Below are 15,482 nucleotides of genomic sequence, written 5' to 3'. Positions count from 1 at the left end.
CAGGGGCCGAGTCTATAAGACTATAACTATCTGCTTGGTCATTTGGGGAAAGGGGGGGGGGTTGAATCAACTGGGCTAAAGATAAGAACTAGGAAAGAGGGGAGGGGAGGGAGGGGGGAAGGCAATAATGGAGGGTAAGAGTGGGACCCAAATGTGGCAGGGCGTGGAAGAGGGACGAACATGACGTTGTCGGTTGTTTTGTACATAGAAAAAAGAAAAACCCCTTAATCTCATCATAAATCTCCCTCATTTAAAGAATCATTCTGATCTTTTCCCGGCCTCACTGCAAGCAACCAACCTGTCTCTTGTTGGGATATATATCTGTAGTTGGCTTATTGGGAGCACAAACCCAAACACTGTATCCTTAACCCTAAACTCCAACCCCCCAACCCCAAATTCCTTTCCCTCGTTTCTCTTTGCTTCTTCCTTGCTAATTACAGATGTTTACACCCTGCTTAGATGGTGTGGTAAAGGCGTAAAAGCGGTGGCCTGACTCTGCCGTTTCCTCATCTCTTTCTTAAAAGTCTGTGAGTTTTTGGTCCCATTTCACTTTAATGTCTTTGTTTGTTGTTTGAGGGTTAATGCTCTTTCATCATATCCATTTTTATTTCCGTAACAAATCTCTTTCATCTCTCTCTTTTATCTCAGCTCTCGTTGAAATTTGGGGTATGGGTCGAGGGATTTTAGCACCATAATGCTGAATACATGAATATCTGAGGAGGAGGAGAAGGAGGAAGAGATAAGGGAAACTAACCATATATCCTAGATAAGCTACGTACTTCAATCTTCTCTTTTATGAAATGCTTCAAGTTGCACACAAAAGCACAGGAAAACAAATCTATTATTAGTTGAACTTTGAGCTTGTTTAGCTTGGATAAAATATCATAAAAAAGTTTGCTTCTCTTTTTTGTTTTTCAACCAACGACTCCTTAAATTATGGAAGTGAGAGGCCAAGAACATGATATTAAAACGCCAGGGTCTTCAGCCTTTGGTCTTCACTCTCCTGGAGTAGAGAGAAGAAGAGATGGTAACCATAATGGTACGGCCGTTCTCACTTGCACTCAAACCCTAGATCATATTCATCGTCTCCAGAGGCAGCAATCACTCGGTCAAGGGAGATCCCCACATCCGGATCGAGTCGCTGCCGCCACTGGTGCTGCAGCTGTTGCACCCATTTCAGTTGGTTCAAACGCAAAGCCGTCCAGCTTCGTCAGATACCGAGAGTGTCTTAAGAACCACGCCGCCAGCATCGGCGGGAATGTGTACGATGGCTGCGGCGAGTTCATGCCTAGTGGGGAAGAAGGAACACTCGAGGCCTTGAAATGTGCTGCCTGTGACTGCCATCGCAACTTTCATCGCAAGGAGGTTGATGGGGAGACTCAATTCGGGGCTAATCCCAGTAGAACTTTGATGCTTAACCCACTTCAGTTGCCTCCTCCGTTGCCATCCCCAACCATGCTGCACCCTCATCATAAGTATTCAATTCATACAAGTCCGTCCAGTGCAATAGTTGCATCGATGAATAACATGGCGTTCGGAAGCGGCGGTGGCGGTGGGAACGAGTCTTCAAGCGAGGATCTTAACGTGTTCCAATCTAACGCCGACGGAGTGCCCCCGCCTCCGCCATATGTGTTGTCAAAGAAGAGGTTCCGCACAAAATTTACGCATGAGCAGAAGGATAAGATGTTGGAGTTAGCCGAGAAAGTGGGTTGGAGGATCAATAAACAAGACGAAGAGGAAGTACAGAAATTTTGTGCTGAGTATGGGGTGAAAAGGCAGGTATTCAAGGTTTGGATGCATAATAACAAGAACGTGAAGAAGCCGCCACCGGAATAAGAGTTGTTAATTTTCATGGTTGCTAAACGAGTAGAATGACATGTGAGACATGTATATATAAGAGGCAGCCTGGATTAATGAGACAACTTGTTAGTGTGAGGAGGGAGCTGTCCTTGAGCTTGAATGGTTTTGTATGATTCTTCACTGTAAACCACGGTTATATCTTTGCATTGAGCACTTATCTCTTGTATTAATTGTTTTCTCTTTAAATTATGCTAGTTTCTTTCTCATTATTTCTGAAAACAAGGAAATTTGAAATGGGGAAATGATGGTGTCTCGTTCTTCGTATTTAATGTCATGATTGAAATGGTGAATTTCATTGCATGCAAGCTGTTGTTGTGCTACTATTCCATCGGGTCAACCGGATTTAAGTTCTTGCTAGTTAAATCTGGCCCTTTTTCTTCCCAGAAGTTGAATCTGGCCTTAAGTCCAACCAAAAAGAAAGAAAGAAAGAAAAAAAAAAACAAAAACAAAAACCTTTAGTAGGGTCCTGGCTTGCTCAAAGGTTTGACCCTTTTGTTGGGGTCCAATTTCAACATACCTTTTGATCTATTGTGTTTGACATGAACCTGCCAGATTATATAACAACAATCTCTTTGGTATTCGTATTTGGATACTTTGGAACTATCTCATGGCTCTTAACTCTCAACAGGAAAAATGCATACCAATTCCACCCCAAAACAAAAAAGACTGCTGTGGAATTGGACAATACGTACGCTCTCTGAGATTGTGACACAAAACTTTGGTTGCATGTTTAAACAACAAACCAAGAATAAAAACAATTTGTTCCTACCGTTCCCACTCTCTGGTTTTATTTCGATACTTTTACATAATTCAGACAGTTAAAATTTTAAATCGATAGTTACATTAGCCAAATTCTGATACCCTCTCAAGTAATTAGGCCCTCAGCTTAAACCCCATAATTAGCCAATGCATGCGCCCCGCGTTTCCATTCAGAGTCTATTTGTTTGTATTCATGAGCACCTGCAGGAAAAAGCGCTCTTTCGAATTGGTAAGCAAATGATGATTTTACAGGCTTTTGTGTGCTTTTGAGTTCCCTGAACATGATGAGGAAGAGTGGAAAAAATTACTTCATCTCCATCTCCATCTAATAATATTATTACTATTCGAACTAGACATGGTTGATTTCCAGAAAAAATAGATCTAAAACGAAAATGTATCTTTTGCAGTACAAAATTTATTGGACGAGAAACCAGGGGAATATAAATAGATAAGTAGTATACAGTATACTACTCTAATTTGGTGCCTCAATCCCATATTGTATTTAATGGGTGCGGCCTCATATCCGGGTCCAAAAGCCCTCGAGGATGGTGGTGACGGCTGTGGCACATTCCTGAACGTTAATTTACCAACAAGGCAATTACCAAATGCAGTGTAAACTGGGATATTTATCAAGTAGTAAAATCACAATTAACTTGTCCCTGACCCAGTGGCAGTCAGTCAATGGCGAGAGGCGGTCTCTTCACATGGTCCGGGGCATTTCATGCAGTACTTGGGACGCTCTTGGTGGCTTTTTTAAACCCTGATGTAGTAGCCTTGTCTATTTGTTCTGGGAAAAGTACGTCATCGGCTACCGCAGGCCGGAGTGAACGAGCTGCCATCAATGAGAAAACAAGTATTACTAAAGCCATCTTTGCCATCTTTAATTTGTTCGTTCGTTCTATAAGTCGTTGGATTTTATATCCAAATAAAACAAAAAAAATAAAAATTTTCCAAATTAGAACACCCCGCAAGACGTTACAAAATACAACAAAGTGAAAATCAGTTTCCCAAATCGATTTTAAGGTTTCCCAATAAATTCTCTAATCCCAAAATAATTTTTCAAGTCAAGTCAATTAATGTCAAGTCATTATAGAAATCAAATCAAATGATGTACGAGCCATTATAGAAATCAAATCAAATGATGTACGAGGTCAAATATTTATAAGAAAATCGATTTGCGATAATCCAATTTTCAAGTCTATGTAATTTTTGAAATTTAAAATTTAAACAATATATTTTAAATAAAACTTAAAATTTTAAAACTTCTATTTTCATATCTTCAATAAAAAATAGAAATTATAATGTTTTAAAAATAAAAAATATGAAAAAAACTCTTTAAAATTTTACAAAATAATTTTAAAAATATAGGAAAAAAGTTAAAATTAATGTTATCTAAATAAGACCAAACTGGCTAGTCGAATAGAGAATCGATATCATTATCGATTCAGTGAGAGATAAAATATCGGTTGATTTACGAACCATTGGCATAATAATAACTACAATAAGGATAGTAGTAATACTTTTTAACACCACCAAAAGTGGAAACATACAAAACAAAAAGAGTTCTAAAGATAGCCTTTGAAAATTAGAGATAAATTATGTTATCAATGTGGTAATAAAATAAGTCAATATTAATATAATATTTTATAGTGCAAAATTAATTTGAAGCTACTGAAGAGCTGATATATAAATATCTGAAAGAAGATAATTTTTATAGTCAATGCATTATGTTCTAGTCAATCTTAAGTAAATTGATAAGTTTTAAAAGGATATTTGTTGTAATGAATATTATATTAAGACTGTGGGTGAGGAGAAAATTAATTTCTATATATTAAATATATTATATTCGGTAAGAATTTTGTATTGAAAAACTAGCGTCTTTTACTCTAGTTCGTAATATACAAATATTAGTATGCTTAAAACACATGCAATTGTAAACTAGAAGTTTATATTAGTATTATTGAATTATCATATGAGATGGTAAACCAGAATTTTACTAGTACAAATATATTAATTAGTTAGCATGATCGGATAGACCATCCTGACCAATAATAATGCGACAAATGAGAATTTACATGGATATTTATTAAAGAACATGAAGATTATTCCTTTTAAATATTTCTCAATTGCTTCATGTTCTCAAAGTAGATGATTTATTAGAATCTCACGGGCAAAAATTGAGATTAAATATTTTACATTTCTGAAAGAAATATAGACCAATTTATTCAACAAGTAGGTGTTTTGATATGATTTTAGTAGATGCATATATAAGATAATCACATTACATTATCAAATTGTAACTTGTTGTTTGCGAGATTATTTTTTTAATGATTAGTTTAAGAATAAAAACTTTCAAATTATGTAATCTACACAGTTCTTGATATTTTTGGTGAGTTTATTTATCAAGCTTTCAATGATTATTGTATGCTAGATTGTTCGTGCGAATAACTATCACAAAAGTTTGTTATTTATACGTATAAAATGGTTTAGCAAAATTAATAACTAAATGCCTCTAGTTAGTAGTTAAACCATATCTTTTGAGAATAAAACTTTTTGTATATGTATCATGACATGATACTTTATATGAATCTGCCCCTGTATGCATCATACTGATAAGTTATGATAAATACTCTCCGTTACATATGCCTTTAGGTTAGGAGCCAAATGCAGCTTATGTTAAAATTTTTGAATGTACGGTATATATTCAAGTTGCCCCACTACAATGGACAAAATGAGTATTCAAAGAAAACTTAGAAATGCATATTAGTTATGAGTCTCCTTTTATTATTAAATATTTTAAACAGATTGAAATTTCAATTATGAAATGATTTGCTTATTACTATTTTAATTTGACTGTTTTTCCAATATTAAGGAGAGAAACAATGGTCAGATGAAACAATTACTTGAATGAATTATCATTATTCAGATCCTTGTAAAAAGTAAATTGAAATAGAAGTTCAAAAGATAAATTTTATTGCAAGTTAACTGTCAGATGTATTTACTAACCTAATTAAAATAACCAAGTGTTATATAAACAACAAATATTTTGATTTAAATCAAAGTCGTAGCAGGACAAATTGTTAAAGTAAATGAAAGTAATGCATGCTTGAAACATGGTAGATTGGTTGGTTCCAAAGATAAAAATCCTCGTAAAAATAGAGAAGCAAGTATCCAATATGGTCATATTTTGGAGGCAAGTGTCCAAGAATAAGCCAATGACATAATTGATTAGAAAACCCAAGAAGAGGTTTGAGTACCTGAAAATAGGGATAATGAAGAAGTCTCAATAAGTTATGTCATTTCAGGAAAAAGATGGAACTAAAAAATATAGTTGTAGACAACATTTTTACTTACAATGTTATTATTGAAGTATAGAATTTGTTGAGGAAGGTAACATAGAAAAATTGATCAAATTAAAAAGATGCAATTCAAGCAAAATTGAATTCACTCGCTAAATGTGAGGTTTTTGAACTTATTATCCAAACATCTAAATATGTAAAACCTATAGGATATAAATAGTATTTGTGTGAAAATGAAATGAGAAAAATGAAACAGTAAAATATAAAGCATGACCTATATACAAGGATTTTCTCAAAGGCTTGACATTGATTATGAAGAAACATATTCCCCTATGGTAGATGCAATCACGTTTAGATATCTTATTAGTCTTGCAATACGTGAAAAACTTGATATACGCCTAATGGATGTTGTTACAACCTATTTGTATGGTTCACTAGATAATGAAATTTATATGAAAATCTTGAAAGATTTAAAATCACAGAATGATATAGAGTTCCTTAGGAAAAGTGCTTGATTGGATTAAAGAAATCTTTGTGAATATTATTGAAAGAAGGTTATAAAAATGATCCAATTTGTCCACATGTTTTTATAAAAAGATTTGGATCCAATTTTGTGAGAAATTTTATTTATGTTGATGATTTGAATATTCTTGGAACTCCTAAAGAGCTTCGAAATACAATAAATTGTATAAAGAAAGAATTTGAGATGAAAGATCTTGAAAAAAACAAAAATTTGTCTTAGCCTACAGATCGAGCATTTAAATGATAGAATTAATGCCTATTAGTCAACTTATACAAAAAAGATCTTAAAGAAATTTTACAAGAATAAAACATATCCATTAAGTACCCCCGATGGTTGCATGATCACTAGATGTGAATAAAGACTCATTTCATCACTGCAAAAATACTGAAGATTTTCTTGATCTTAAAGTACCATATCTAAATGCCATAAGGACATATATTGCAAGCAATATATGACCTAATATAGCATTTGTTGTAAGCTTGTTAGTAAGATTTAGTTCTTTACCAACACATAAGCATTAAAATGAAATTAAACATGTATTTAAATATCTCAGAGGAACTGTTGGTATGAAGTTATCTTATTCAAATTAATGATTCAATACCTCTATTAGTTGGCTACGACAATGTTTGATATTTATTGAATTTACATAAAAAATCGATCTCAAATAGGATATTTATTTATATATGGAGATATTATCTCTTAGAGTTAGACACATAAAAATTATAATGTCTAGAGCTTATGTAACGTAAAGGAAAAGTTGAAGAGGAATAAATCAATTTATGGTAATAACTAATTCTATGTAAGATAATTCTTAAAGTCGTGGAAATTATACTATTCTAAATGTTGTAAAAGCATTATTGGGTTTTGATTTGCAAAATACTCACCACCCAACTCATGAGTCTAAAATTTTATTTGAGATTGTTTATTTTTTTTTAAACGAAATTATTTGTTTAATTGAATAAAGTATCATTTCATAAAATAGTTTGCTCTATTTATATTTCTATACAAGTTGACAAGATTTTTGGAGATACGTGCGTTCCACATTACTATAACTTTATATAGCAAATTAGCTTATTGCATTCGAATAATTTAAAAATTCAGATATTGCCAAAGAAAGTGATTCCAAATTACTCTATCTCTTGTAATTCAGAATTATGAAAGATTATTCGAGCTTTAATGATTATGTTCGATTCTTGCAAGCATATGTCAAACATGAGTTTCAATAAAGATAGAATATAACAACTTCTTTGAAATTCGTAGGAGGACATTAATATGTTCTTAACAAATATGTTGTAAGGCTTTTCTCCTATTTGATCATATAAACCAAAAAATACAAAAGTTTTATTAATTAATTGTTGATATTTCATAGGAAATTTCCAATGGGGATGTAGCTCAGATGGTAGAGCGCTCGCTTTGCATGCGAGAGGTACGGGGATCGATACCCCGCATCTCCAATCTTAACCCTTTTTCTGTTTTTCTTTTTCGAATTCCAATTTTCTTTTATTGGAAAGAACGAAATTTAAAAAAAAAAAAAAAATCCCCCCGCCTTTCCATCTTTCTTAAAAACACGGCAATCCCTTCTGCATTTCGTTCTTTTGATTTTTAACCTCTCTCTCCTTGATTGCTTCGGAAAACCAATATCTCCTCTCTCTCATTTTTTTTTTCCACATCCAATCTTTTCAGTCAATTGCCTGACTGGTTCTCTATTCAGATTCAGAGTACAATTTTGGAGGCTGAATTTCAACAGGTAAGATGTTATGCATATTTTGATTACTTTCATTTTATTCAATAATTATTAAAAATTTGTGTTTTATTCTTTAAATTCCATGCTATTGCGATACAAGAGAATCAAAACCAAATCTGTGCTTACTGAATGAACTTTACCCTGTTCTTAATGACGAAAAGGCAAAGGTTGTCTGTTCCTTTAGTGTTTGCCATTAATCGGCTTGATTGTTATTTTTTCCATTTATTTCCAGAAAATAAGCATATTTTTTTCTACGTTTTCCATTAATCGTCTTGATTATTTTTTATTCTTATTTCTAGAATAATCTTTTTTTTTTCTCTGTTGATTAGTGGATTCCTTAATTTATTGCACTTATTTGAAAACAAACAAGGTAAACACTGATTCAGTAGCCAAAGGATATACAGCATTTAGTAGTAATACTTTTTTTTTAAATTTAAAACTGGTAACTTCAGTACAATACTCACAAACTTAATAATTGTAGAGTTCAACTTTTGTTGTCATATTAACAAACTGACACACACACACAAAAAGAAAAAACCAAACTGACTCGATCACTCAATGTAAAATAAGACAGGGAGAATCACGATGCAAATTCTCCAGTTCTTTATAATTTATTCTTTTTATTTTAGTTTTTACAGATTCTCTGACGGTGCAGCTGAAACTTGTGCTTCATTGGAGCCTTAGATTCTTCATAAACCTGTGGAGTATTTAAAGGTACAAGAGCATTAGAGTAATCTACATACATAAAATATAAAATGATTATCTTGCCTTTTAGGAAAGTAGTTTAATATATAAGAGGAGGAGCATGTGCAAATGGCTATGTGTATGTTAGATTATTGCAATTATTTGTTTTTAGCTGAAGCATTGGATGGCTTCATAACTATGAATATTTTAATAAAAGGTTACAGAAGAATCCGAAATTTATGGTTTAAAAAATGGGTTACGTCAGATATGAATACGAGAAGCACCGGCTAACTTATTTATTTTGTTATTGAGTTTCAAGCCCTTTGAATTATATATAGGAGCAGGTGCATGTGACCTAAACAAAAGGGGATTAGATTTCATGTGGGGTTTTTCTTAGTACGTTGAAGTAGGGTATGGACTATAGTTAGCGTATTATAAAAAAATAAACATAAAGTAATGGAAAATATCTTCAGGGGAGATAGAGATCGGTGTTTGGTTTGAACTTTATCAACCAGAAATGGAAAGGTGAGTACATGACATGTTAGAGGAAACACGGATATGATTAAAACCCATTTCAAAGGGTTTTTTTTTTTTTTTTAAATTTTACAAATCTAAATATTAGAACGTCTTACCATGAATGCTAGCTTGGGAAGAATAGTGGATAACGTTCTTTAAACGATTTCCAAGACAGTCAAAAAGGGGAGAAAAGGGTCACGTAATTAATTAGAAAGGAAAAGGAAAGATATCCCTTATTTAGTTACTATTATTTGCTGTGTTTTAGAGCTCGAGGAACGTCCATGTTTCATGTTAAGGGAGCCCTCTCGAAACTACAGTCGTTGACTGCTCTTAACATAGTGAACCATATTCTTTAATAGGAGTTTTCTCACATTGTTTTGTTAAAACCTTCATTCCCTGCCCTGCCACAGCACTGTCATAAGTTGATAGTGTCTGGCATTGCAGAGGAAGTCTAGAGAAAGATGGCTTCGTTTATTGAATAAGTACGTTGAGCCAGAAAATGGAGATGCATGACTGATAGTTTTCAAGTAGAAAAGACTAAAAGAAGTAGGAAATAAGTATTAAATTTGTAAATGGGAGATGGTTACTATTACAGTACCTTTGCACCCCAGCAATTCATCTTCTGTTACTCCCAGTGCTTTTGTAATTGGGTATGGGGATTTGACCAGATTCTATATACATGAGATCCCTCACTAGGATCTCATAATGCCTTCTTACTTCCTCGACTGATTTCTCCCCCACAGCTGCAGCCACCTTTTGCCAGCGGTCTGGGGTGTCCTTGTCATATACAGCAAGTGCCCTTTCAAATAGCTTGTTTTGCTTTGGAGTCCAGTAGGAGTTAGAATCACGTGAAAGCGTAATAGAGGATGCCATTTTTTACGTTGGGGGTGAATAAAAAAGGGAATGTAAGACTTTCAAGATGAGATCTTAAAGGAAGAGTAACCGACAAAAGAGAAAGTAGCTAAGAAGGAAGAAGAAGAAGAAGAAGAAGAGATTGCCGCCCCCGTCAAGGGAGAAGACTGAAGTCAAGGGGATGATGGTATGGGTAAGAAATTGTAATGGTGGCTGCTTATAAAGAGAAAAACTGGTGGGGGTTGTGCAAGTTGGCGAATTTTTTTTGGTTGGGCCTATACGAAGATGTTATTCGCTTGCTGAAGCAAGGCTTTAATGGACAAGAATCCATTGTAAAAGAACTGACACTTTATAAAAATCTTTGCTTTGTCTTCTATTATATCATTAACAAGTTGTTTTATTTTTATTTTTTTTTGAGAATTTATCAGATGGGTGGGGATTAGATCCCCAAATAGAGTCTACCCATTAGCGTAGATGCTTCAACTATAAAATCTCAGATCATCCTTTTGAAACCCGGCAAAATATACAGTAAGATATTCTTCCAATTTTTGAGTGGGAGGATTGGATTTTCTTCCCTTCATTATTTTGGCAACTTGGTAAAATATACTCTATTTAAATAAAATTATTTATGTTTATTCTTCTTTTCTCAAAGTAGTACTATCGAGAAGATTAGGGCTTGAAGCAGAGACCCTGCGATCAAATGTGACCTGATACTACCTCAGGATGCTATTAGATGGAAGGGGCTGTGGTTCAGTTTTACTGCCTAATATATGGTGACTAACTTGTGAGGTCCTGGAACGGTTAAAAAAAGCTGTATCAAACTTGAGGAACATTTATCCATCTTTTTATACTTAACTACCGGCTAGTTACGTGTTCTAAAGCCGGCGGGAACTTTATATTTTTGGACTTTCTCGACTGTGTGGTCATCATCGGGAATATTTTTCCCTTTTTTTGGGGTTAAACTTTGAGCGTAGAATTTAGTACGTCATAGATGCGGGAACTTGGAAATTGGAGATTTGGCTTCTGAACAACATTCCAAGCCCCCCTTCTTTTTCCTGCCAGGCAGAACTGTTTGGGGAGACGTGCGGTGATAGTCTTTATCTTTGGGTTGCTAAATGTCAACATATGTAGCTCTATCACAGGATCCCGTGTCAGTTTTCGAGGAGTGGCACTTTACTTCATCCACTGTTATGTCTCTAAAATTTGGATCTTAGAACATAGTTCAAGAATATGGTTTACTAGCACGTCTCCAACTCTTTCCAAGAAATTCGTTCATAGCTGTGGCGGCGGTCATGGCCATACATGAATGGTAAAACCTGATAGCCCCCCACAGTCACTATTTCTTCTTGTTTCTTTTTTATGCAAAACAACATTTTCTTTAATGTCAAATTCAAACATGTAATTATAGTGTGAGAAGATAAATCCTGCTACTACGAAACTGCAAACAAAGCTAATGCACAAGTTGTAGCAGCAGTCATATTTCTTCCTAATGCTGTCATTAATAGAATAATTATGATGGCGCTTTTCTCAAATATTTAATATTTTGTTAGAGTACATGATATGAACAAGATGGATGCGCAGGGAATCCACAGTAAAGTACTCTTTAGATCTTTCTATATTTAGAATCCTCATCATCCAATTCCAGGTTCCCTTACGTCAGTGGGTTCCTTATTCCATTTTCCTGGTGGAGACCGTTGCTCCGTAGTCCCTTCATATGATTGGAACTGTTAAATTGCGTGGTTTCGTATGATTAATCGTGTATATTGCCAAAGCCTATTCCAAAATTTTGGAAGATATAAAAGTTTGGACTTTTTGGCTTTTCTATGTTAAAATTTTGTGCACCTGTTGGAAGAGTCTACGATGTCTACTTCACTGATATACCTTCCAAGCTTAGGGTAAAGGCATGAGGACCACTCATCCAGGGAGGCAAAAACGTGAGTTTCTTACGGTAAACCTATTAGACAACTTGATAAATTAAAGCTCATTTCGATTCTTCTTATTTTCAATGGGATCAAATATATTGACCCTCTCCTATATCTTTAATCGGAGGGGCTTCGGTTGAAAGGAAATTTGGATTTCGGAGAACATTTCCATTTATCTTCCATTCAATAACTTTTATTTCGACTGACATAATAATTAATTCTATAATTATTATTTATTGATTTCATCTGGATAAAAATATTTTATATGTATTAAATAAAGAAAGAAGTTTCTACCAAGTATTTTGTATCTTCAACTTTTGCTATTTCAATTGCATTTTTCATTGAGAGCCCAAATGTTGTATATATTATTTAAAGAAAGGAAGTCCAAGACTTCTTTACAAAAGAAAAAAAAATTCTATTTAATTCGCAGTCAATTCAACTCTTCTTATTAATCCAAAAGATTAATTAAACCCATTTTATTAGAAAATATCAGGTTAACTGTTGGTGTGATTAACAAAACTCCTTAATGAAATTGATACTAGTAGAACATTTTGTTACATCAGCAAGTTCTTTAAAAAAATTATAAAAGGTTGCACAAATTTTGAAAAAGTATAAAAAATAAAAATAAAATTATAAAATATTGATAAAAAATAAAAATAAAAATTATAAAATATTGATAAAAAATAAAAATAAAAATTATAAAATATTGCTTCTCTTAAACAAAATGTACAAGCGAGTTTATTACAAAATATACTACTGACCATGCTCTTCATTTCCTTTTGTATTTCCATGTTATATTACTATGGTAAAACAAAAGCAGTTTTGCTGCCATTCTCTATGAAGCATGCAGGGTACGAATGCTGCTGCCGACGAAAATGGCAAAGCGTAAAGTGCTTCCAAACAAAATATTTACAACCAGACTGTAGTGAATGAACACTACCATGATTATGCCAACAGAGGGAACACGAGAATTGCTATTCACAAACAGGTTTTGTATCAAAGCTGCTTAAGCTGATTGCAAATGCTTGTAAAGCTGAGAGTGGGTAACGATAATCCATGGTGAAAATGTCCTTACCGATCTTGCCGAATTGCAGAATCACTTTCTCTTGTTCCGGTACTGTAACATTTTGGCTTGGCTCTGCTGCGGCCACCAGCTGGAAATTCTTTACGGAAGCTACTGTAACTCGTCCTTTAAAATTTAGGCACCAACACTGCAACTGTTCATGCCATCTAGGAGCTTTATTTCTCAATACTAGGGGTACATTTTGTGCCGATTTCAGAGTTTTGAACCCAAGTCGTGCCTCATCATTGCAATTTGTGAACGCCGTTGGAGTAGGAGCGGTCCCTCCTTGTCCGATTGCAGAGGCAGGGATCGAGTACATATCACACTTCATTCTCCTCGGACCTCGGGTCCGAAGAACATTGAGCTCATAAGAGATTTTGGCTGTGATAAACATAGGTTTCCTTGGAGACACCTGTCTCGAATGAGTTTTCTGAAGGGATCGATTAGTGGATCGGACCGGAGAGTCTTTCGGAGGTTGACTGTCAAAAATGTTGAACTTGGTTCCCATGAAATTAGATCTGTTGATTTAACTTTTCATTCTTAAACTGCACGACGACCAATCCTTAAAGCAAAAATAACACATTTAAAATCTTACTTGAGTTTTCCAGCATAGTTGTTGCTTGATCTAGAGAAATCATTGCCAACTAATGATATCACAAAATCAGTACAGGTAGCCCTTCTAACTTTTTTAGCAACCAGTAACAGCTTATTCAAATTACCTGAGAGAGCTGTAAAATTCGTAAATACACTAATAAATATCAGTTAGATCGACATATCACTAAGTTGAAACACGATAAGAAGAAAAGAAATTACCAGGACTGAGACCCATATATAATCGATATGTTGAAGTTTCCTTTTCCCTCTGAATAAAGCATTCAATCGGAGTATCCCTTGGTCCAGGCTATACCCAGAAAAATAACCTATTTATTTTTACCCTTTTTTCTACAACAAGGGGAAATTAATTGTAATAAATAAAGTTTACCTGCTTTAAAGAGATGGGGAAAGTTAAGAAGCCACATTGTTCAGGGGTTTTAACAACCTCTTTAGTGATTTGTCTCCAGGATCTGCAAACAGAAGCACAAGCAACCACATCTCCCCTTCCAGGCCAACATGTTTCCCTTGCTTCCACTCTTTGAATTATATCTAAAAGTAATTCAGAAGGTAAATTAGCCCATCGTCCGTGTTCCGTTAATGCAGTTGAAGAACCAGCCGTTGATGATAATGGTGAAGAATCGGGAGCAATATAGGCTCCTCCCCTCCTACATTCATGTTTTTCATTCTTGGTAAATTTCTTTGACATATTTCCTATCTCCCGAACAAAGCTTGTCAACGGCATTTCTCTTGACTTCTGCCTAAATACAGCTAAAGAAAGAGGATAAAGCATAATAATAAATTAATAATCACTAAAAATGCTAGAAAATATATATATGAAATCTTAAAGGGCTTGTTTTTGTTTTTCCCTTTTTGGTTTTTGATATTTACCTGAAACAAGCAAACAAACAAAAAGGAAAAGGCTTCAAAAATTAAAACTTTGAGGGGAAGACATAGAAAAATGTTGGAATTTTCAGAAGGCAGAGACAAATTCATTGGAAAACAGGAAACGGAAAGCAGAGAACTTACACAATCTCCAATCAAACCTTGAAATTTGCAACCTTTATTTTGTTTATAAAACATAAACACAGGCTGTTTGATTGTTTTCTTTATTTTCTGTTTCTCTTTCTCTGTCCACCTATCTCCGTCGCTGCCACCGCCTCAGACTTCTCTGCGTTAGCGAGTACCGCACCGGCTTTCTCTCTGTTTCTAATTTGAAAGACTGGTGATTTTTTAAAAAACCGTTTTCCTTTTTCTTTTTAAATATTTTTCAATTTTGTCCGTTAATTTTAATTGGCGGGTTTTTGTGTTGTGAGGTGGAAACTGCGTCGGGGACGCGTGGCAGACAAACAAAGAATTAAGTGAATAATAAAACCAAATTAATTACAGGATTTTCATACTTCATCGTAAGATAAAAATGGAGGTTTTCCTATAGCTATTGTTATTTACGTTTGATGAAGCCTTAACTTGTGGTTAATCTTTGCCTCAGGAATGTAATTAATTTAAATATATTATATGAAATTTCTTTATTTACTTTCATGCATCCATGCTTTGTATGGCAACTTGCAATTTTGATTTGGGAATGGAAGGACATGGCCATTATGTGTATCCACATGAATTTGATGGCCATATTGGATATGGATAAGATTTTTTTTGTCATGTATCGAGT

The 15,482-nt window shown here is 34.2% G+C and overlaps 3 protein-coding genes and 1 non-coding gene across 6 annotated transcripts; 2 read left to right on the top strand and 2 right to left on the bottom strand.

Annotated features, from left to right (window-relative positions):
- The first annotated feature begins 108 nt into the window (after positions 1-108).
- Positions 109-2,165, top strand: LOC108486675 (zinc-finger homeodomain protein 5). 2 transcript variants are annotated; one of them, XM_017790847.2, is made up of 2 exons: positions 109-527; positions 649-2,165. In XM_017790847.2, exon 2 carries the CDS (start codon positions 937-939, stop codon positions 1,834-1,836), a length of 900 nt encoding a protein of 299 aa, XP_017646336.1. In that variant the 5' UTR covers positions 109-527; positions 649-936; the 3' UTR covers positions 1,837-2,165. The 2 variants fall into 2 exon arrangements, with proteins under 2 accessions (XP_017646336.1, XP_017646335.1); XM_017790846.2 differs by having other exon boundaries at positions 112-523.
- A 5,657-nt stretch (positions 2,166-7,822) lies between these two features.
- TRNAA-UGC (transfer RNA alanine (anticodon UGC)) lies at positions 7,823-7,895 on the top strand. The gene has a single exon. It is a non-coding gene; the product is annotated as a tRNA-Ala (tRNA).
- A 696-nt stretch (positions 7,896-8,591) lies between these two features.
- On the bottom strand, positions 8,592-10,451 carry LOC108485770 (protein RADIALIS-like 6). Its single transcript, XM_017789615.2, has 2 exons — positions 9,984-10,451; positions 8,592-8,882 (listed from the first exon to the last, which is right to left on the bottom strand). The coding sequence occupies exon 1, from the start codon at positions 10,256-10,258 to the stop codon at positions 10,001-10,003; it is 258 nt and encodes an 85-aa protein (XP_017645104.1). The 5' UTR covers positions 10,259-10,451; the 3' UTR covers positions 8,592-8,882; positions 9,984-10,000.
- A 2,404-nt stretch (positions 10,452-12,855) lies between these two features.
- LOC108485475 (tubby-like F-box protein 5) lies at positions 12,856-15,273 on the bottom strand. 2 transcript variants are annotated; one of them, XM_017789321.2, is made up of 5 exons: positions 14,843-15,273; positions 14,205-14,704; positions 14,036-14,123; positions 13,818-13,950; positions 12,856-13,740 (listed from the first exon to the last, which is right to left on the bottom strand). In XM_017789321.2, the coding sequence occupies exons 2-5, from the start codon at positions 14,604-14,606 to the stop codon at positions 13,134-13,136; spliced, it is 1,230 nt and encodes a 409-aa protein (XP_017644810.1). In that variant the 5' UTR covers positions 14,607-14,704; positions 14,843-15,273; the 3' UTR covers positions 12,856-13,133. The 2 variants fall into 2 exon arrangements, with proteins under 2 accessions (XP_017644810.1, XP_052884681.1); XM_053028721.1 differs by having other exon boundaries at positions 14,205-14,584.
- Between the last annotated feature and the right edge of the window lie 209 nt (positions 15,274-15,482).

This window comes from Gossypium arboreum, chromosome 5 (assembly GCF_025698485.1).
Source record: "Gossypium arboreum isolate Shixiya-1 chromosome 5, ASM2569848v2, whole genome shotgun sequence".
In the NCBI taxonomy this organism is placed as follows: Eukaryota; Viridiplantae; Streptophyta; class Magnoliopsida; order Malvales; family Malvaceae; genus Gossypium; species Gossypium arboreum.
Note: the sequence above shows the minus strand (reverse complement) of the source record. Positions and strands in the feature narration are given on the sequence as shown.